Source organism: Salvelinus namaycush, chromosome 25 (genome assembly GCF_016432855.1).
Source record: "Salvelinus namaycush isolate Seneca chromosome 25, SaNama_1.0, whole genome shotgun sequence".
Lineage (NCBI taxonomy): Eukaryota > Metazoa > Chordata > Actinopteri > Salmoniformes > Salmonidae > Salvelinus > Salvelinus namaycush.
In genome coordinates, this window is record NC_052331.1 from 41,888,635 (window position 1) to 41,911,453 (window position 22,819).

General features: G+C 47.4%; 1 protein-coding gene across 1 annotated transcript in view; it reads left to right on the forward strand.

Annotated features, from left to right (window-relative positions):
* The window catches only part of LOC120020742 (nestin-like), a 66,439-nt gene that overhangs the window by 21,848 nt on the left and 21,772 nt on the right, over positions 1-22,819 (forward strand). Inside the window, exons 5-7 of the mRNA XM_038964478.1 lie at positions 6,622-6,693; positions 8,484-8,585; positions 8,695-8,790. Coding sequence (XP_038820406.1) covers positions 6,622-6,693; positions 8,484-8,585; positions 8,695-8,790 — 270 coding nt within the window. The remainder of the gene's footprint in view (positions 1-6,621; positions 6,694-8,483; positions 8,586-8,694; positions 8,791-22,819) is intronic.

Genomic DNA, 22,819 nt, shown 5'->3' on the forward strand with positions numbered 1-22,819 from the left:
TTGTCCCTGGTCAAAAGGAGTCCACTATATATGGAATAGGGATCCATTTGTCCCTGGTCAAAAGGAGTCCACTATATGGAATAGGGTTCCATTTGTCCCTGGTCGAAAGGAGTCCACTATATGGAATAGGGATCCATTTGTCCCTGGTCAAAAGGAGTCCACTATATGGAATAGGGTTCCATTTGTCCCTGGTCAAAAGGAGTCCACTATATATGGAATAGGGATCCATTTGTCCCTGGTCAAAAGGAGTCCACTATATGGAATAGGGATCCATTTGTCCCTGGTCAAAAGGAGTCCACTATATGGAATAGGGTTCCATTTGTCCCTGGTCAAAAGGAGTCCACTATATGGAATAGGGTTCCATTTGTCCCTGGTCAAAAGGAGTCCACTATATGGAATAGGGATCCATTTGTCCCTGGTCAAAAGGAGTCCACTATATGGAATAGGGTTCCATTTGTCCCTGGTCAAAAGGAGTCCACTATATATGGAATAGGGATCCATTTGTCCCTGGTCAAAAGGAGTCCACTATATATGGAATAGGGATCCATTTGTCCCTGGTCAAAAGGAGTCCACTATATGGAATAGGGTTCCATTTGTCCCTGGTCAAAAGGAGTCCACTATATGGAATAGGGTTCCATTTGTCCCTGGTCGAAAGGAGTCCACTATATGGAATAGGGATCCATTTGTCCCTGGTCAAAAGGAGTCCACTATATGGAATAGGGATCCATTTGTCCATGGTCAAAAGGAGTCCACTATATGGAATAGGGATCCATTTGTCCCTGGTCGAAAGGAGTCCACTATATGGAATAGGGTTCCATTTGTCCCTGGTCAAAAGGAGTCCACTATATGGAATAGGGTTCCATTTGTCCCTGGTCGAAAGGAGTCCACTATATGGAATAGGGTTCCATTTGTCCCTGGTCAAAAGGAGTCCACTATATGGAATAGGGTTCCATTTGTCCCTGGTCAAAAGGAGTCCACTATATGGAATAGGGTTCCATTTGTCCCTGGTCAAAAGGAGTCCACTATATGGAATAGGGTTCCATTTGTCCCTGGTCAAAAGGAGTCCACTATATGGAATAGGGTTCCATTTGTCCCTGGTCAAAAGGAGTCCACTATATGGAATAGGGTTCCATTTGTCCCTGGTCAAAAGGAGTCCACTATATATGGAATAGGGTTCCATTTGTCCCTGGTCAAAAGGAGTCCACTATATGGAATAGGGATCCATTTGTCCCTGGTCAAAAGGAGTCCACTATATGGAATAGGGTTCCATTTGTCCCTGGTCAAAAGGAGTCCACTATATGGAATAGGGATCCATTTGTCCCTGGTCAAAAGGAGTCCACTATATGGAATAGGGATCCATTTGTCCCTGGTCGAAAGGAGTCCACTATATGGAATAGGGTTCCATTTGTCCCTGGTCGAAAGGAGTCCACTATATGGAATAGGGTTCCATTTGTCCCTGGTCAAAAGGAGTCCACTATATGGAATAGGGTTCCATTTGTCCCTGGTCAAAAGGAGTCCACTATATGGAATAGGGTTCCATTTGTCCCTGGTCGAAAGGAGTCCACTATATGGAATAGGGATCCATTTGTCCCTGGTCGAAAGGAGTCCACTATATGGAATAGGGATCAATTTGTCCCTGGTCAAAAGGAGTCCACTATATGGAATAGGGATCCATTTGTCCCTGGTCAAAAGGAGTCCACTATATGGAATAGGGTTCCATTTGTCCCTGGTCAAAAGGAGTCCACTATATGGAATAGGGTTCCATTTGTCCCTGGTCAAAAGGAGTCCACTATATGGAATAGGGTTCCATTTGTCCCTGGTCAAAAGGAGTCCACTATATATGGAATAGGGATCCATTTGTCCCTGGTCAAAAGGAGTCCACTATATGGAATAGGGTTCCATTTGTCCCTGGTCAAAAGGAGTCCACTATATATGGAATAGGGTTCCATTTGTCCCTGGTCAAAAGGAGTCCACTATATGGAATAGGGTTCCATTTGTCCCTGGTCAAAAGGAGTCCACTATATGGAATAGGGATCCATTTGTCCCTGGTCAAAAGGAGTCCACTATATGGAATAGGGATCAATTTGTCCCTGGTCAAAAGGAGTCCACTATATGGAATAGGGTTCCATTTGTCCCTGGTCAAAAGGAGTCCACTATATGGAATAGGGTTCCATTTGTCCCTGGTCAAAATGAGTCCACTATATATGGAATAGGGTTCCATTTGTCCCTGGTCAAAAGGAGTCCACTATATGGAATAGGGATCCATTTGTCCCTGGTCAAAAGGAGTCCACTATATGGAATAGGGATCAATTTGTCCCTGGTCAAAAGGAGTCCACTATATGGAATAGGGATCCATTTGTCCCTGGTCAAAAGGAGTCCACTATATGGAATAGGGTTCCATTTGTCCCTGGTCAAAAGGAGTCCACTATATATGGAATAGGGTTCCATTTGTCCCTGGTCAAAAGGAGTCCACTATATGGAATAGGGTTCCATTTGTCCCTGGTCAAAAGGAGTCCACTATATGGAATAGGGATCCATTTGTCCCTGGTCAAAAGGAGTCCACTATATGGAATAGGGATCAATTTGTCCCTGGTCAAAAGGAGTCCACTATATGGAATAGGGTTCCATTTGTCCCTGGTCAAAAGGAGTCCACTATATGGAATAGGGTTCCATTTGTCCCTGGTCAAAATGAGTCCACTATATATGGAATAGGGTTCCATTTGTCCCTGGTCAAAAGGAGTCCACTATATGGAATAGGGATCCATTTGTCCCTGGTCAAAAGGAGTCCACTATATGGAATAGGGATCAATTTGTCCCTGGTCAAAAGGAGTCCACTATATGGAATAGGGATCCATTTGTCCCTGGTCAAAAGGAGTCCACTATATGGAATAGGGTTCCATTTGTCCCTGGTCAAAAGGAGTCCACTATATGGAATAGGGTTCCATTTGTCCCTGGTCGAAAAGAGTCCACTATATGGAATAGGGATCCATTTGTCCCTGGTCAAAAGGAGTCCACTATATGGAATAGGGTTCCATTTGTCCCTGGTCAAAAGGAGTCCACTATATGCAATAGGGTTCCATTTGTCCCTGGTCGAAAAGAGTCCACTATATGGAATAGGGATCCATTTGTCCCTGGTCAAAAGGAGTCCACTATATGGAATAGGGTTCCATTTGTCCCTGGTCAAAAGGAGTCCACTATATGGAATAGGGTTCCATTTGTCCCTGGTCGAAAAGAGTCCACTATATGGAATAGGGATCCATTTGTCCCTGGTCAAAAGGAGTCCACTATATGGAATAGGGTTCCATTTGTCCCTGGTCAAAAGGAGTCCACTATATGCAATAGGGTTCCATTTGTCCCTGGTCAAAAGGAGTCCACTATATGGAATAGGGTTCCATTTGTCCCTGGTCAAAAGGAGTCCACTATATGCAATAGGGTTCCATTTGTCCCTGGTCAAAAGGAGTCCACTATATGGAATAGGGTTCCATTTGGGGTGCAGGCCCATTACGTCTTTAATTTATTCATCGTTTTGTGTTCTTCTCTCCTTTTTTCTTTTGTAAACATATCTACACTCCCATCTTCATTACTCTCTCTCTCTCGTATCACTTTTCTTTTGGCAACAGGTCACACATCTTGCTGCTGTGATGTCACACTGTGGTATTTCACCCAGTAGATATGGGAGTTTATCAAAATTGGGTTTGTTTTTGAATTCGTTGTGGATCTGTGTAATCTGAGGGAAATAGTGTCTCTAATATGGTCATACATTGGGCAGGAGGTTAGGAAGTGCAGCTCAGTTTCCACCTCATTTTGTGGGCAGTGTGCTCATAGCCTGTCTTCTCTTGAGAGCCAGGTCTGCCTACGGTGGCCTTTCTCAATAGCAAGGCTATGCTCACTGAGTCTGTACATAGTCAAAGCTTTCCTTAAGTTTGGGTCAGTCACAGTGGTCAGGTATTCTGCCACTGTGTACTCTCTGTTTAGGGCCAAATAGCATTCTAGTTTGCTCAGTTTTGTTGTTAATTCTTTCCAATGTGTTAAGTAATTATCTTTTTGTTTTCTCATGATTTGGTTGGGTCTAATTGTGCTGTTGTCCTGGGGCTCTGTGGGGTGTGTTTGTGTTTGTGAACAGAGCCCTAGGACCAGCTTGCTTAGGGGACTCTCCTCCAGGTTCATCTCTCTGTAGGTGATGGCTTTGTTATGGAAGCTTTGGGAATCGCTTCCTTTTAGGTGGTTGTAGAATTTAACGGCTATATTCTGTATTTTGATAATTAGTGGGTATCGGCCTAATTCTGCTCTGCATGCATTATTTGGTGTTTTACGTTGTACACAGAGGATATTTTTGCAGAATCCTGCATGCAGAGTCTCAAATTGGTGTTTGTTCCATTTTGTGAATTCTTGGTTGGTGAGCGGACCCCAGACCTCACAACCATAAAGGGCAATGGGTTCTGTAACTGATTCAAGTGTTTTTAGACAGATCGTAATTGGCATGTCAAATTTTATGTTCCTTTTGATGGCATAGAAGGCCCTTCTTGCCTTGTCTCTCAGATCGTTCACAGCTTTGTGGAAGTTACCTGTGGCGCTGATGTTTAGGCCAAGGTATGTATAGTTTTTTTGTGTGCTCTAGGGCAACGGTGTCTAGATGGAATTTTGTATTTGTTGTCCTGGCAACTGGACCTTTTTTGGAACACCATTATTTTTGTCTTACTGAGATTTACTGTCAGTAAGGTCTCACAGTTAACAGTGCATGTCAAAGCAAAAACCAAGCCATGAGGTCGAAGGACTTGTCTGTTGAGCTCCGAGACAGGATTGTGTTGAGGCACAGATCTGGGGAAGGGTACCAAAAAATGTCTGCAGCATTGAAGGTCCCCAAGAACACAGTGGCCTCCATCATTCTTAAATGGAAGAAGTTTGGAACCACCAAGACTTCCTAGAGCTGGCCGCCCGGACAAACTGAGCAATCGGGGGAGAAGGGCCTTTGACAGGGGGTTGACAAAGAAGCCGATGGTCACCCTGAAGGAGCTCCAGAGTTCCTCTGTGGAGATAGGGGAACCTTCCAGAAGGACAACCATCTCTGCAGCAGTCCACCAATCAGGCCTTTATGGTAGAGTGGCCAGATGGAAGCCACTCTTCTGTAAAAGGCACATGACAGCCCGCTTGGAGTTTGCCGAAAGGCACCTAAAGGACTCTCAGACCATGAGAAAAATATTCTCTGGTCTAATGAAACCAAGATTGAACTCTTTGGCCTGAATGCCAAACGTCACGTCTGGAGGAAACCTGGCACCATCCCTACGGTGAAGCATGGTGGTGGCAGCATCATGCTGTGGGGATGTTTTTCAGTGGCAGGGACTGGGAGATTAGTCAGGATCGAGGGAAAGATGAACGGAGCAAAGTACATAAAGATCCTTGATGAAAACCTGCTCCAGAGCGCTCAGGACCTCAGACTTGGGTGAAGGTTCACCTTCCAACAGGACAACGACCCTAAGCACACAGCCAAGACAATGCAGGAGTGGCTTCGGGACAAGTCTCTGAATGTCCTTGAGTGGCCTAGCCAGAGCCCGGACTTGAACCTGATCAAACATCTCTGAAGAGACCTGAAAATAGCTGTGCAGCAATGCTCCCCATCCAACCTGACAGAGCTTGAGAGGATCTGCAGAGAAGAATGGGAGAAACTCCCCAAATACTGTTTTTGCTTTGTCATTATGGGGTATTGTGTGTAGATTGATGAAGGCAAAGAGACATTTTAGAATAAGGCCATAACGTAACAAAATGTGGAAAAAGTCAAAGGGGTCTGAATACTTTCCGAACGCACCTGTAGTCAGTAAAACATTCCTCATTTAAAGTAGCAGAGTCAGAGCTAGTAAGAAAATACACTCGCTAGATGTGACTAAATAGACAGAAAGCATTAGGTGCGGACTATTTGATTTGAGGGTTTATCACTAATCTTGGAAAAACCACGGCACTCTTGAAATCTACGTTTATATGTGTCATATGCACATAATAAAGAAAAGTGTCACACGGTGAAATGTTAAACTTGCAATCTCTCATAACTTTTGATAATAAAAGTATAAAAGTATTCAGTAAAAAAATATATATATTCGTAGTATACACTGAGTATATCAAACATTAGGACTCCCCTCTTTTGCCCTCAGAACAGCCCCAATTTGTCAGGGCATGGACTCTACAAGGTGTTGAAAGCGTTCCACAGGGATGCTGGCCCATGTTGACTCCAATGCTTCCTACAGTTGTGTCGAGTTGACTGGATGTCCTTTGGGTGGTGGATCATTCTTGATACACACAGGAAACTGTTGAGCGTGAAAAACCCAGCAGCGTTGCAGTTCTTGACACACTCAAACCGGTGCGCCTGGCACAATCCATATCTCAATTGTCTGAAGGGTAATAATCCTTCTTTAACCCGTCTCCTCCCGTTCATCTACACCGATTTGAAGTGGATTTAACAAGAGACATCAATAAGGGATCATAGATTTCACCTGGATTCACCTGGTCAGTCTGTGTCATGGAAAGAGCAGGTGTTCCTAATGTTTTGTCCACTCAGTGTATAGACATGTTCAACTGCTGCACAATATTAGGTGTCCTTCCGCGGTCTTAAACATGTCTCTCTGTGTGCAGATGATCCGAGGGCGGCTGTGTCACCAGAGTAAACCTGACACCTTCAACCAGCTGTGGACCGTGGAGGAACAGGTACTGACGGGACATTTTGTATTTTACAAATAATTAATAAATACATTTCGACTCATTTAAAACTCCTAGTTGTCTCAGCCAAGAGTGTAGAACAATACCATACAGATCTGAGATCTCCTCTCTTTAAAGTGCCTTCTTTTGTTGTTATTAGTGAACATCCTAAATGGGCCGTTTTTTAAATGAGTCGTTCCTGAATGAGTCGTTCCTAAATGAGTCGTTCCTAAATGAGTCGTTCCTAAATGAGTCGTTCCTAAATGAGTCGTTCCTAAATGAGTCGTTCCTAAATGAGTCTCGTTCCTAAATGAGTCGTTCCTGAATGAGTCGTTCCTAAATTAGTCTCGTTCCTAAATGAGTCGTTCCTAAATGAGTCGTTCCTGAATGAGTCGTTCCTAAATGAGTCGTTCCTAAATGAGTCGTTCCTAAATGAGTCGTTCCTAAATGAGTCGTGTTCCTAAATGAGTCGTGTTCCTAAATGAGTCGTGTTCCTAAATGAGTCGTGTTCCTAAATGAGTCGTTCCTAAATGAGTCGTTCCTAAATGAGTCGTTCCTAAATGAGTCGTTCCTAAATGAGTCGTTCCTGAATCGGTCGTTCCTAAATGGGCCGTTCCTAAATGAGTTGTTCCTAAATGAGTCTCGTTCCTAAATGAGTCGTTCCTGAATGAGTTGTTTCTGTGTAGAATATTATTAGTGAACATCCTAAATGAGTCGTTCCTAAATGAGTCGTTCCTAAATGAGTCGTTCCTGAATGAGTTGTTTCTGTGTAGAATATTATTAGTGAACATCCTAAATGAGTCGTTCCTAAATGAGTCGTTCCTAAATGAGTCGTTCCTGAATGAGTTGTTTCTGTGTAGAATATTATTAGTGAACATCCTAAATGAGTCGTTCCTAAATGAGTCGTTCCTAAATGAGTCGTTCCTAAATGAGTCGTTCCTAAATGAGTCGTTCCTGAATGAGTCGTTCCTGAATGAGTCGTTCCTAAATGAGTCGTTCCTAAATGAGTCGTTCCTAAATGAGTCGTTCCTGAATGAGTCGTTCCTAAATGAGTCGTTCCTGAATGAGTTGTTTCTGTGTAGAATATTAATAGTGAACATCCTAAATGAGTCGTTCCTAAATGAGTCGTTCCTAAATGAGTCGTTCCTAAATGAGTTGTTTCTGTGTAGAATATTATTAGTGAACATCCTAAATGAGTCGTTCCTAAATGAGTCGTTCCTGAATGAGTCGTTCCTAAATGAGTCGTTCCTAAATGAGTCGTTCCTGAATGAGTTGTTTCTGTGTAGAATATTATTAGTGAACATCCTAAATGAGTCGTTCCTAAATGAGTCGTTCCTGAATGAGTTGTTTCTGTGTAGAATATTATTAGTGAACATCCTAAATGAGTCGTTCCTAAATGAGTTGTTCCTAAATGAGTCGTTCCTAAATGAGTCGTTCCTAAATGAGTTGTTCCTAAATGAGTCGTTCCTAAATGAGTCGTTCCTAAATGAGTTGTTTCTGTGTAGAATATTATTAGTGAACATCCTAAATGAGTCGTTCCTAAATGAGTCGTTCCTAAATGAGTCGTTACTAAATGAGTCGTTCCTGAATGAGTCGTTCCTAAATGAGTCGTTCCTAAATGAGTCGTTCCTAAATGAGTCGTTCCTAAATGAGTTGTTTCTGTGTAGAATATTATTAGTGAACATCCTAAATGAGTCGTTCCTAAATGAGTCGTTCCTAAATGAGTCGTTACTAAATGAGTCGTTCCTGAATGAGTCGTTCCTAAATGAGTCGTTCCTAAATGAATTGTTTCTGTGTAGAAAAAGTTGGAGCATCTGCTGCTGAAGTTCTCTCCTGAGGAGGTGGAGTCTAAACGCTGGCAGAAGATAGCTGACGCCCTGGGCAACAGGACCGCTAAACAGGTCACACACGCGTGCACACACACACACACACACACCTACACCTACACCCACACACACACACAACAATGTATTATCTTTATAGCTAAACGTTTGTTCTCTGTGTGTGCAGGTGGCCAGCCGCGTTCAGAAGTACTTCATCAAACTGACTAAAGCAGGAATCTCTGTTCCTGGGAGGACCCCCAACATGTGCATCTACAGCAAGAAGGTATCTACATATCCTCTCCTCTCCCCAGACGATGCATCATGTTGTTGTAGGGGGGGGAGCAGAGTAGAGGACCCTGGGTAGCCAAGGGAGGTGATAGGTGGGAACGAGGAGAGTAGAGGACCCTGGGTAGCCAAGGGAGGTGATAGGTGGGAACGAGGAGAGTAGAGGACCCTGGGTAGCCAAGGGAGGTGATAGGTGGGAACGGGGAGAGTAGAATAGAGGACCCTGGGTAGCCAAGGGAGGTGATAGGTGGGAACGAGGAGAGTAGAGGACCCTGGGTAGCCAAGGGAGGTGATAGGTGGGAACGAGGAGAGTAGAGGACCCTGGGTAGCCAAGGGAGGGGATAGGTGGAAACGAGGAGAGTAGAATAGAGGACCCTGGGTAGCTAAGGGAGGGGATAGGTGGAAACGAGGAGAGTAGAATAGAGGACCCTGGGTAGCTAAGGGAGGGGGATAGGTGGGAACGGGGAGAGTAGAATAGAGGACCCTGGGTAGCCAAGGGAGGGGATAGGTGGGAACGGGGAGAGTAGAATAGAGGACCCTGGGTAGCTAAGGGAGGGGGATAGGTGGGAACGGGGAGAGTAGAATAGAGGACCCTGGGTAGCCAAGGGAGGGGGATAGGTGGGAACGAGGAGAGTAGAATAGAGGACCCTGGGTAGCTAAGGGAGGGGGATAGGTGGGAACGGGGAGAGTAGAATAGAGGACCCTGGGTAGCCAAGGGAGGTGATAGGTGGGAACGAGGAGAGTAGAATAGAGGACTCTGGGTAGCCATGGGAGGGGGATAGGTGGGAACGAGGAGAGTAGAATAGAGGACCCTGGGTAGCCAAGGGAGGGGGATAGGTGGGAACGAGGAGAGTAGAATAGAGGACCCTGGGTAGCCAAGGGAGGGGGATAGGTGGGAACGAGGAGAGTAGAATAGAGGACCCTGGGTAGCCAAGGGAGGGGATAGGTGGGAACGGGGAGAGTAGAATAGAGGACCCTGGGTAGCCAAGGGAGGTGATAGGTGGGAACAAGGAGAGAAGAATAGAGGACCCTGGGTAGCCAAGGGAGGTGATAGGTGGGAACGAGGAGAGTAGAATAGAGGACCCTGGGTAGCCAAGGGAGGGGGATAGGTGGGAACGGGGAGAGTAGAGGACCCTGGGTAGCCAAGGGAGGTGATAGGTGGGAACGAGGAGAGTAGAATAGAGGACCCTGGGTAGCCAAGGGAGGTGATAGGTGGGAACGAGGAGAGTAGAATAGAGGACCCTGGGTAGCCAAGGAAGGTGATAGGTGGGAACGAGGAGAGTAGAATAGAGGACCCTGGGTAGCCAAGGGAGGTGATAGGTGGGAACGAGGAGAGTAGAATAGAGGACCCTGGGTAGCCAAGGAAGGTGATAGGTGGGAACGAGAAGAGTAGAATAGAGGACCCTGGGTAGCGAAGGGAGGGGATAGGTGGGAACGAGGAGAGTAGAATAGAGGACCCTGGGTAGCCAAGGGAGGGGATAGGTGGGAACGAGGAGAGTAGAATAGAGGACCCTGGGTAGCCAAGGGAGGTGATAGGTGGGAACGAGGAGAGTAGAGGACCCTGGGTAGCCAAGGGAGGGGATAGGTGGAAACGGGGAGAGTAGAATAGAGGACCCTGGGTAGCTAAGGGAGGGGGATAGGTGGGAACGGGGAGAGTAGAATAGAGGACCCTGGGTAGCTAAGGGAGGGGGATAGGTGGGAACGGGGAGAGTAGAATAGAGGACCCTGGGTAGCCAAGGGAGGTGATAGGTGGGAACGAGGAGAGTAGAATAGAGGACCCTGGGTAGCCAAGGGAGGGGGATAGGTGGGAACGAGGAGAGTAGAATAGAGGACCCTGGGTAGCCAAGGGAGGTGATAGGTGGGAACGAGGAGAGTAGAATAGAGGACTCTGGGTAGCCATGGGAGGGGGATAGGTGGGAACGAGGAGAGTAGAATAGAGGACCCTGGGTAGCCAAGGGAGGGGGATAGGTGGGAACGAGGAGAGTAGAATAGAGGACCCTGGGTAGCCAAGGGAGGGGATAGGTGGGAACGGGGAGAGTAGAATAGAGGACCCTGGGTAGCCAAGGGAGGTGATAGGTGGGAACAAGGAGAGAAGAATAGAGGACCCTGGGTAGCCAAGGGAGGTGATAGGTGGGAACGAGGAGAGTAGAGGACTCTGGGTAGCCAAGGAAGGTGATAGGTGGGAACGAGGAGAGTAGAATAGAGGACCCTGGGTAGCCAAGGGAGGGGGATAGGTGGGAACGAGGAGAGTAGAATAGAGGACCCTGGGTAGCCAAGGAAGGTGATAGGTGGGAACGAGGAGAGTAGAATAGAGGACCCTGGGTAGCCAAGGGAGGGGATAGGTGGGAACGAGGAGAGTAGAATAGAGGACCCTGGGTAGCCAAGGGAGGTGATAGGTGGGAACGAGGAGAGTAGAGGACCCTGGGTAGCCAAGGGAGGTGATAGGTGGGAACGAGGAGAGTAGAGGACCCTGGGTAGCCAAGGGAGGGGATAGGTGGAAACGAGGAGAGTAGAATAGAGGACCCTGGGTAGCTAAGGGAGGGGGATAGGTGGGAACGGGGAGAGTAGAATAGAGGACCCTGGGTAGCTAAGGGAGGGGGATAGGTGGGAACGGGGAGAGTAGAATAGAGGACCCTGGGTAGCCAAGGGAGGGGGATAGGTGGGAACGAGGAGAGTAGAATAGAGGACCCTGGGTAGCTAAGGGAGGGGGATAGGTGGGAACGGGGAGAGTAGAATAGAGGACCCTGGGTAGCCAAGGGAGGTGATAGGTGGGAACGAGGAGAGTAGAATAGAGGACTCTGGGTAGCCATGGGAGGGGGATAGGTGGGAACGAGGAGAGTAGAATAGAGGACCCTGGGTAGCCAAGGGAGGGGGATAGGTGGGAACGAGGAGAGTAGAATAGAGGACCCTGGGTAGCCAAGGGAGGGGATAGGTGGGAACGGGGAGAGTAGAATAGAGGACCCTGGGTAGCCAAGGGAGGTGATAGGTGGGAACAAGGAGAGAAGAATAGAGGACCCTGGGTAGCCAAGGGAGGTGATAGGTGGGAACGAGGAGAGTAGAATAGAGGACCCTGGGTAGCCAAGGGAGGGGGATAGGTGGGAACGGGGAGAGTAGAGGACCCTGGGTAGCCAAGGGAGGTGATAGGTGGGAACGAGGAGAGTAGAATAGAGGACCCTGGGTAGCCAAGGGAGGTGATAGGTGGGAACGAGGAGAGTAGAATAGAGGACCCTGGGTAGCCAAGGAAGGTGATAGGTGGGAACGAGGAGAGTAGAATAGAGGACCCTGGGTAGCCAAGGGAGGTGATAGGTGGGAACGAGGAGAGTAGAATAGAGGACCCTGGGTAGCCAAGGAAGGTGATAGGTGGGAACGAGAAGAGTAGAATAGAGGACCCTGGGTAGCGAAGGGAGGGGATAGGTGGGAACGAGGAGAGTAGAATAGAGGACCCTGGGTAGCCAAGGGAGGGGATAGGTGGGAACGAGGAGAGTAGAATAGAGGACCCTGGGTAGCCAAGGGAGGTGATAGGTGGGAACGAGGAGAGTAGAGGACCCTGGGTAGCCAAGGGAGGGGATAGGTGGAAACGGGGAGAGTAGAATAGAGGACCCTGGGTAGCTAAGGGAGGGGGATAGGTGGGAACGGGGAGAGTAGAATAGAGGACCCTGGGTAGCTAAGGGAGGGGGATAGGTGGGAACGGGGAGAGTAGAATAGAGGACCCTGGGTAGCCAAGGGAGGTGATAGGTGGGAACGAGGAGAGTAGAATAGAGGACCCTGGGTAGCCAAGGGAGGGGGATAGGTGGGAACGAGGAGAGTAGAATAGAGGACCCTGGGTAGCCAAGGGAGGTGATAGGTGGGAACGAGGAGAGTAGAATAGAGGACTCTGGGTAGCCATGGGAGGGGGATAGGTGGGAACGAGGAGAGTAGAATAGAGGACCCTGGGTAGCCAAGGGAGGGGGATAGGTGGGAACGAGGAGAGTAGAATAGAGGACCCTGGGTAGCCAAGGGAGGGGATAGGTGGGAACGGGGAGAGTAGAATAGAGGACCCTGGGTAGCCAAGGGAGGTGATAGGTGGGAACAAGGAGAGAAGAATAGAGGACCCTGGGTAGCCAAGGGAGGTGATAGGTGGGAACGAGGAGAGTAGAGGACTCTGGGTAGCCAAGGAAGGTGATAGGTGGGAACGAGGAGAGTAGAATAGAGGACCCTGGGTAGCCAAGGGAGGGGGATAGGTGGGAACGAGGAGAGTAGAATAGAGGACCCTGGGTAGCCAAGGAAGGTGATAGGTGGGAACGAGGAGAGTAGAATAGAGGACCCTGGGTAGCCAAGGGAGGGGATAGGTGGGAACGAGGAGAGTAGAATAGAGGACCCTGGGTAGCCAAGGGAGGGGATAGGTGGGAACGAGGAGAGTAGAATAGAGGACCCTGGGTAGCCAAGGGAGGGGATAGGTGGGAACGAGGAGAGTAGAATAGAGGACCCTGGGTAGCCAAGGGAGGGGATAGGTGGGAACGAGGAGAGTAGAGGACTCTGGGTAGCCAAGGAAGGTGATAGGTGGGAACGAGGAGAGTAGAATAGAGGACCCTGGGTAGCCAAGGGAGGGGGATAGGTGGGAACGGGGAGAGTAGAGGACCCTGGGTAGCCAAGGGAGGTGATAGGTGGGAACGAGGAGAGTAGAATAGAGGACCCTGGGTAGCCAAGGGAGGTGATAGGTGGGAACGAGGAGAGTAGAATAGAGGACCCTGGGTAGCCAAGGAAGGTGATAGGTGGGAACGAGGAGAGTAGAATAGAGGACCCTGGGTAGCTAAGGGAGGTGATAGGTGGGAACGAGGAGAGTAGAATAGAGGACCCTGGGTAGCTAAGGGAGGGGGATAGGTGGGAACGAGGAGAGTAGAATAGAGGACCCTGGGTAGCCAAGGAAGGTGATAGGTGGGAACGAGGAGAGTAGAATAGAGGACCCTGGGTAGCCAAGGGAGGTGATAGGTGGGAACGAGGAGAGTAGAATAGAGGACCCTGGGTAGCCAAGGAAGGTGATAGGTGGGAACGAGGAGAGTAGAATAGAGGACCCTGGGTAGCGAAGGGAGGGGATAGGTGGGAACGAGGAGAGTAGAATAGAGGACCCTGGGTAGCCAAGGGAGGGGATAGGTGGGAACGAGGAGAGTAGAATAGAGGACCCTTGGTAGCCAAGGGAGGTGATAGGTGGGAACGAGGAGAGTAGAATAGAGGACCCTGGGTAGCCAAGGGAGGGGGATAGGTGGGAACGAGGAGAGTAGAGGACCCTGGGTAGCCAAGGGAGGTGATAGGTGGGAACGAGGAGAGTAGAGGACCCTGGGTAGCCAAGGGAGGGGATAGGTGGGAACGAGGAGAGTAGAATAGAGGACCCTGGGTAGCCAAGGGAGGGGGATAGGTGGGAACGGGGAGAGTAGAGGACCCTGGGTAGCCAAGGGAGGTGATAGGTGGGAACGAGGAGAGTAGAATAGAGGACCCTGGGTAGCCAAGGGAGGTGATAGGTGGGAACGAGGAGAGTAGAATAGAGGACCCTGGGTAGCCAAGGAAGGTGATAGGTGGGAATGAGGAGAGTAGAATAGAGGACCCTGGGTAGCCAAGGAAGGTGATAGGTGGGAACGAGGAGAGTAGAATAGAGGACCCTGGGTAGCGAAGGGAGGGGATAGGTGGGAACGAGGAGAGTAGAATAGAGGACCCTGGGTAGCCAAGGGAGGGGATAGGTGGGAACGGGGAGAGAAGAATAGAGGACCCTGGGTAGCCAAGGGAGGTGATAGGTGGGAACGAGGAGAGTAGAATAGAGGACCCTGGGTAGCCAAGGAAGGTGATAGGTGGGAACGAGGAGAGTAGAGGACCCTGGGTAGCCAAGGGAGGTGATAGGTGGGAACGAGGAGAGTAGAATAGAGGACCCTGGGTAGCCAAGGGAGGTGATAGGTGGGAACGGGGAGAGTAGAATAGAGGACCCTGGGTAGCCAAGGGAGGGGGATAGGTGGGAACGGGGAGAGTAGAATAGAGGACCCTGGGTAGCCAAGGGAGGTGATAGGTGGGAACGAGGAGAGTAGAATAGAGGACCCTGGGTAGCCAAGGGAGGTGATAGGTGGGAACGAGGAGAGTAGAATAGAGGACCCTGGGTAGCGAAGGGAGGGGATAGGTGGGAACGAGGAGAGTAGAATAGAGGACCCTGGGTAGCCAAGGGAGGGGATAGGTGGGAACGAGGAGAGTAGAATAGAGGACCCTGGGTAGCCAAGGGAGGGGGATAGGTGGGAACGGGGAGAGTAGAATAGAGGACCCTGGGTAGCCAAGGGAGGGGGATAGGTGGGAACGAGGAGAGTAGAATAGAGGACCCTGGGTAGCCAAGGGAGGTGATAGGTGGGAACGAGGAGAGAAGAATAGAGGACCCTGGGTAGCCAAGGGAGGGGGATAGGTGGGAACGGGGAGAGTAGAATAGAGGACCCTGGGTAGCCAAGGGAGGTGATAGGTGGGAACGAGGAGAGAAGAATAGAGGACCCTGGGTAGCCAAGGGAGGTGATAGGTGGGAACGAGGAGAGTAGAATAGAGGACCCTGGGTAGCCAAGGAAGGTGATAGGTGGGAACGAGGAGAGTAGAGGACCCTGGGTAGCCAAGGGAGGTGATAGGTGGGAACGAGGAGAGTAAAGGACCCTGGGTAGCGAAGGGAGGGGTCGATACAGACACAATACATTGCAGGATTTCAAGATACAGTTGTCCACAGCAGCAACATTCAGGATATGAAAACTCACAAATAATTACAGATGACGGCGAGTCTATAGCTCAGCCTCTCAGTAGGGTTTCTACTGCAGCTAAAACTAAAACAGCATGACTAGGGATCACCCCTTTTCCAGCTGTGTACACAGCCTAACGTTCCCCTTTACTGGGACTGAAGAGAGTCTACCAGGACAGGTTAAATCAGCTGCCCGTACGTACAGAACACCCCGAACTGCAATGGAGGACAATGTCAAATGGTGCTCAACCCTGAGCTGAGAGAAAAGGACCTTCGCTTCCTCAAACGCGCCCGCACTTATTAACCACTTTGTTAATTAGACAACGATTTCAGTTAATTGCATTCATTAGTTTTAAAATGACCATATTTAGTCATGTCCACTTTACTTTAAAAGACAGAGTTTACATGGATTACAACTACTACTCGGGGAGAGGGAAAACATGGTCGAACTACACGTTAATGATCTAACTCACCGCACCTGGTTTTAACCGGAGCAACCAACTCGCTAGCAAACTATTAAAGTCAGGGACATCTAAACTGGTACATGGACTAGTCCACTTTTATCCCAATATATAAATACACTGCTCAAAAAAATAAAGGAAACACTAAAATAACACATCCTAGATCTGAATGAATGAAATATTCTTATTAAATACTTTTTTCTTTACATAGTTGAATGTGCTGACAACAAAATCACACAAAAAGTATCAATGGAAATCAAATTTATCAACCCATGGAGGTCTGGATTTGGAGTCACACTCAAAATTAAAGTGGAAAACCACACTACATGCTGATCCAACTTTGATGTAATGTCCTTAAAACAAGTCAAAATGAGGCTCAGTAGTGTGTGTGGCCTCCTAGTGCCTGTATGACCTCCCTACAACGCCTGGGCATGCTCCTGATGAGGTGGCGGCTGGTCTCCTGAGGGATCTCCTCCCAGACCTGGACTAAAGCATCCGCCAACTCCTGGACAGTCTGTGGTGCAACGTGGCGTTGGTGGATGGAGAGAGACATGATGTCCCAGATGTGCTCAATTGGATTCAGGTCTGGGGAACGGGCGGGCCAGTCCATAGCATCAATGCCTTCCTCTTGCAGGAACTGCTGACACACTCCAGCCACATCAGGTCTAGCATTGTCTTGCATTAGGAGGAACCCAGGGCCAACCGCACCAGCATATGGTCTCACAAGGGGTCTGAGGATCTCATCTCGGTACCTAAGGGCAGTCAGGCTACCTCTGGCGAGCACATGGAGGGCAGTGCGGCCCCCCGAAGAAATGCCACCCCACACCATGACTGACCCACCGCCAAACCGGTCATGCTGGAGGATGTTGCAGGCAGCAGAACGTTCTCCACGGCGTCTCCAGACTCTGTCACGTCTGTCACATGTGCTCATGTGCTCAGTGTGAACCTGCTTTCATCTGTGAAGAGCACAGGGCTACAGTGGCGAATTTGCCAATCTTGGTGTTCTCTGGCAAATGCCAAACGTCCTGCACGGTGTTGGGCTGTAAGCACAACCCCCACCTGTGGACGTCGGGCCCTCATACCACCCTCATGGAGTCTGTTTCTGACTGTTTGAGCAGACACATGCACATTTGTGGCCTGCTGGAGGTCATTTTGCAGGGCTCTGGCAGTGCTCCTCCTGCTCCTCCTTGCACAAAGGCGGAGGTAGCGGTCCTGCTGCTGGGTTGTTGCCCTCCTACGGCCTCCTCCACGTCTCCTGATGTACTGGCCTGTCTCCTGGTAGCGCCTCCATGCTCTGGACACTACGCTGACAGACACAGCAAACCTTCTTGCCACAGCTCGCATTGATGTGCCATGCTGGATGAGCTGCACTACCTGAGCCACTTGTGTGGGTTGTAGACTCCGTCTCATGCTACCACTAGAGTGAGAGCACCGCCAGCATTCAAAAGTGACCAAAACATCAGCCAGGAAGCATAGGAACTGAGAAGTGGTCTGTGGTCACCACCTGATTGACTTGGAGTTACATTGTGTTGTTTAAGTGTTCCCTTTATTTTTTTGAGCAGTGTATATACCTTGAAGCATTGTCGATAATAAGTTCATGAAATACATTTTAAACATGGCGGTGAGGCCAGCCTCATCACAGAGAGGTTTGAAGACCCCTGTGACATCAGTCCCCCCCCCCCCTCTCTGGTTGGTGTCTGGGGTGGGATTCACAGCAAGTATGTTTAGTTCAATAACTAAGTAAAACAGGAACAAGAAGCAATATGATGATGATGATGGTGGTGATGATGATGATGGTGGTGATGATGGTGATGGTGATGATGATGGTGGTGATGATGATGATGATGGTGGTGATGGTGATGGTGATGATGATGATGGTGGTGATGCTGATGATGATGATGATGATGGTGGTGATGATGGTGATGATGATGATGGTGGTGATGATGATGATGATGGTGATGATGGTGATGATGATGGTGGTGATGGTGATGATGGTGGTGATGATGATGATGATGGTGGTGGTGGTGATGGTGTTGATGATGATGGTGATGGTGATGATGATGGTGGTGGTGGTGATGATGGTGATGGTGATGATGATGGTGGTGATGATGGTGGTGGTGATGATGATGATGATGATGATGATGGTGATGCTGATGATGATGATGATGGTGGTGGTGGTGATGATGGTGATGATGATGATGATGGTGGTGATGATGATGATGATGATGATGATGGTGATGATGTTGATGGTGGTGATGATGATGATGATGATGATGATGATGATGGTGATGATGATGATGGTGATGATGATGGTGGTGGTGGTGATGATGGTGATGATGATGGTGGTGATGATGATGATGATGGTGGTGATGGTGATGGTGATGATGATGATGGTGGTGATGCTGATGATGATGATGATGATGGTGGTGATGATGGTGATGATGATGATGGTGGTGATGATGATGATGATGGTGATGATGGTGGTGATGATGATGATGATGATGATGATGATGGTGGTGGTGGTGATGGTGTTGATGATGATGGTGATGATGATGATGTTGATGTTTTATGATGATGATGCTTTTGTTGATGATGATGGTGATGAGGATGGTGTTGTTGATGGTGATGATGATGATGGTGTTGATGATGATGATGTTGATGATGTTGATGATGATGATGATGGTGATGATGTTGATGATGATGATGAGGATGTTGTTGATGATGATGATGATGGTGTTGATGATTATTTATTTTTATATTTATTTCACCTTTATTAACCAGGTAGGCCAGTTCAGAACAAGTTCTCATTTACAACTGCGACCTGGCCAAGAATAAAGCAAAGCAGTGTAACACAAACAACAACACAGAGTTACACATGGAATAAACAAAACATAGTCAATAATACAGTAGAAAAAGTCTATATACAATGAGTGCAAATGAGGTGAGATAAGGGAGGTAAGGCAATAAATAGGCCATGGTGGTGAAGTAATTACAATATACCAATTAAACACTGGAGTGATAGATGTGCAGAAGATGAATGTGCAAGTAGAGATACTGGGGTGCAAAGGAGCAAGATAAATAAATACAGTATGGGGAGGTAGTTGTTTGGGCTAAATTATAGATGGGCTATTTACAGGTGCAGTGATCTGTGAGCTGCTCTGATAGCTGGTGCTTAAAGCTAGTGAGGGAGATATGAGTCTCCAGCTTCAGTGATTTTTGCAGTTCGTTCCAGTCATTGGCAGCAGAGAACTGGAAGGAAAGGCGGCCAAAGGAAGAATTGGCTTTGGGGATGACCAGTGAAATATACCTGCTGGAGTGTGTGCTACGGGTGGGTGTTGCTATGGTGACCAGTGAGCTGAGATAAGGTGGGGCTTTACCTTGCAGAGACTTATAGATGACCTGGAGCCAGTGGGTTTGGCGACGGATATGTAGCGAGGGCCAGCCAACGAGAGCATACAGGTCGCAGTGGTGGGTAGTATATTGGGCTTTGGTGACAAAACGGATGGCACTGTGATAGACTGCATCCAAGTTGCTGAGTAGAGTGTTGGAGGCTATTTTGCAAATGACATCGCCGAAGTCAAGGATCGGTAGGATAGTCAGTTTTACGAGGGTATGTTTGGCAGCATGAGTGAAGGATGCTTTGTTGTGAAATAGGAAGCCGATTCTAGATTTAATTTTGGATTGGAGATGCTTAATATGAGTCTGGAAGGAGAGTTTACAGTCTAACCAGACACCTAGGTATTTGTAGTTGTCCACATATTCTAAATCAGAACCGTCCAGAGTAGTGATGTTAGTCGGGTGGGCGGGTGCGGGCAGCGATCGTTTGAAGAGCATGCATTTAGTTTTACTTGCATTTAAGAGCAATTGGAGGCCACGGAAGGAGAGTTGTATGGCATTGAAGCTCGTTTGGAGGTTAGTTAACACAGTGTCCAAAGAAGGGCCAGAGGTATCCAGAATGGTGTCGTCTGCGTAGAGGTGGATCAGAGAATCACCATCAGCAAGAGCGACATCATTGATATATACAGAGAAAAGGGTCGGCCCGAGAATTGAACCCTGTGGCACCCCCATAGAGACTGCCAGAGGTCCGGACAACAGGCCCTCCGATTTGACACACTGAACTCTATCTGAGAAGTAGTTGGTGAACCAGGCGAGGCAATCATTTGAGAAACCAAGGCTGTTGAGTCTGCCGATAAGAATGTGGTGATTGACAGAGTCGAAAGCCTTGGCCAGGTCGATGAATACAGCTGCACAGTATTGTCTCTTATCGATGCCGGTTATGATATCATTTAGGACCTTGAGCGTGGCTGAGGTGCACCCATGACCAGCTCGGAAACCAGATTCCATAGTGGAGACGGTACGGTGGGATTCGAAATGGTCGGTAATAGAGGTCGACCGATTATGATTTTTCAATACCAATACCGATTATTGGAGGACAAAAAAGCCGCTACCGATTAATCGGCCGATTAATTTTTATTTTATTTGTAATAATGACAATTACAACAATACTGAATGAACACTTATTTTAACTTAATATAATACATCAATAAAATCAATTTAGCCTCAAATAAATAACGAAACATGTTCAATTTGGTTTAAATAATGCAAAAACAAAGTGTTGGAGAAGAAAGTAAAAGTGCAATATGTGCCATGTAAGAAAGCTAACGTTTAAGTTCCTTGCTCAGAACATGAGAACATATGAAAGCTGGTCGTTCCTTTTAACATGAGTCTTCAATATTCCCAGTTTTTAAGAAGATTTAGGTTGTAGTCATTATAGGAATTATAGGACTATTTCTCTCTATACCATTTGTATTTCATATACCTTTGACTATTGGATGTTCTTATAGGCACTTTAGTATTGCCAGTGTAACAGTATAGCTTCCGTCCCTCTCCTCGCTCCTACCTGGGCTCGAACCAGGAACACATCGACAACAGCCACCCTCGAAGCAGCGTTACCCATGCAGAGCAAGGGGAACAACTACTCCACGTTTGAAACGCTATTAGCGCGCACCCCGCTAACTAGCTAGCCATTTCACATCGGTTACACCAGCCTAATCTCGGGAGTTGAAAGGCTTGAAGTCATAAACAGCAGAGCTGCTGGCAAAACGCACGAAAGTGCTGTTTGAATGAATGCTTACGAGCCTGCTGGTGCCCACCATCGCTCAGTCAGACTGTGCTATCAAATCATAGACTTAATTATAACATAATAACACACAGAAATACGAGCCTTAGGTCATTAATATGGTCGAATCCAGATAACACACAGAAATACGAGCCTTAGGTCATTAATATGGTCGAATCCAGATAACACACAGAAATACGAGCCTTAGGTCATTAATATGGTCGAATCCAGATAACACACAGAAATACGAGCCTTAGGTCATTAATATGGTCGAATCCAGATAACACACAGAAATACGAGCCGTAGGTCATTAATATGGTAGAATCCAGATAACACACAGAAATACGAGCCTTAGGTCATTAATATGGTCGAATCCAGATAACACACAGAAATACGAGCCTTAGGTCATTAATATGGTCGAATCCAGATAACACACAGAAATACGAGCCTTAGGTCATTAATATGGTAGAATCCAGATAACACACAGAAATACGAGCCTTAGGTCATTAATATGGTCGAATCCAGATAACACACAGAAATACGAGCCTTAGGTCATTAATATGGTAGAATCCAGATAACACACAGAAATACGAGCCTTAGGTCATTAATATGGTCGAATCCAGATAACACACAGAAATACGAGCCTTAGGTCATTAATATGGTCGAATCCACATAACACACAGAAATACGAGCCTTAGGTCATTAATATGGTCGAATCCAGAAACTATCATCTCGAAAACAAAACGTTTATTCTTTCAGTGAAATACGGAACCGTTCCGTATTTTATCTAACGGGTGGCATCCATAAGTCTAAATATTCCTGTTACATTGCACAACCTTCAATGTTATGTCATAATTACGTAAAATTCTGGCAAATTAGTTCGCAAAGAGCCAGGCAGCCCAAACTGTTGCATATACCCTGACTCTGCGTGCAATGAACGCAAGAGAAGTGACACAATTTCACCTGGTTAATATTGCCTGCTAACCTGGATTTCTTTTAGCTAAATATGCAGGTTTAAAAATATATACTTCTGTGTGTTGATTTTAAGAAAGGCATTGATGTTTATGGTTAGGTACACGTTGGAGCTACGATACGCACCGCATCGATTATATGCAACGCAGGACACGCTAGATAAACTAGTAATATCATCAACCATGTGTCGTTATCACTAGTGATTATGATTGATTGTTTTTTATAAGATAAGTTTAATGCTAGCTAGCAACTTACCTTGGCTTCTTACTGCATTCGCGTAACAGGCGGGCTCCTCGTGAGGCAGGTGGTTAGAGCGTTGGACTAGTTAACCGTAAGGTTGCAAGATTGAATCTCCGAGCAGACAAGGTAAAAATCTGTCGTTCTGCCCCTGAACAAGGCAGTTAACCCGCTGTTCCTAGGCCGTCATTGTAAATAAGAATGTGTTCTTAACTGACTTGCCTAGTTAAATAAAGGATAAATAAAGTTTTTTTTTTTATCGGCAAAATCGGCGTCCAAAATTACCGATTTCCGATTGTTATGAAAACTTGAAATCGGCCATTCCGATTAATCGGTCGACCTCTAGTCGGTAATCTGTTTGTTAACTTGGCTTTCGAAGACGTTAGAAAGGCAGGGTAGGATAGATAAAGGTCTGTAGCAGTTTGGGTCTAGAGTGTCTCCCCCTTTGAAGAGGGGGATGATCGCGGCGGCTTTCCAATCTTTGGGAATCTCAGACGATACGAAAGAGAGG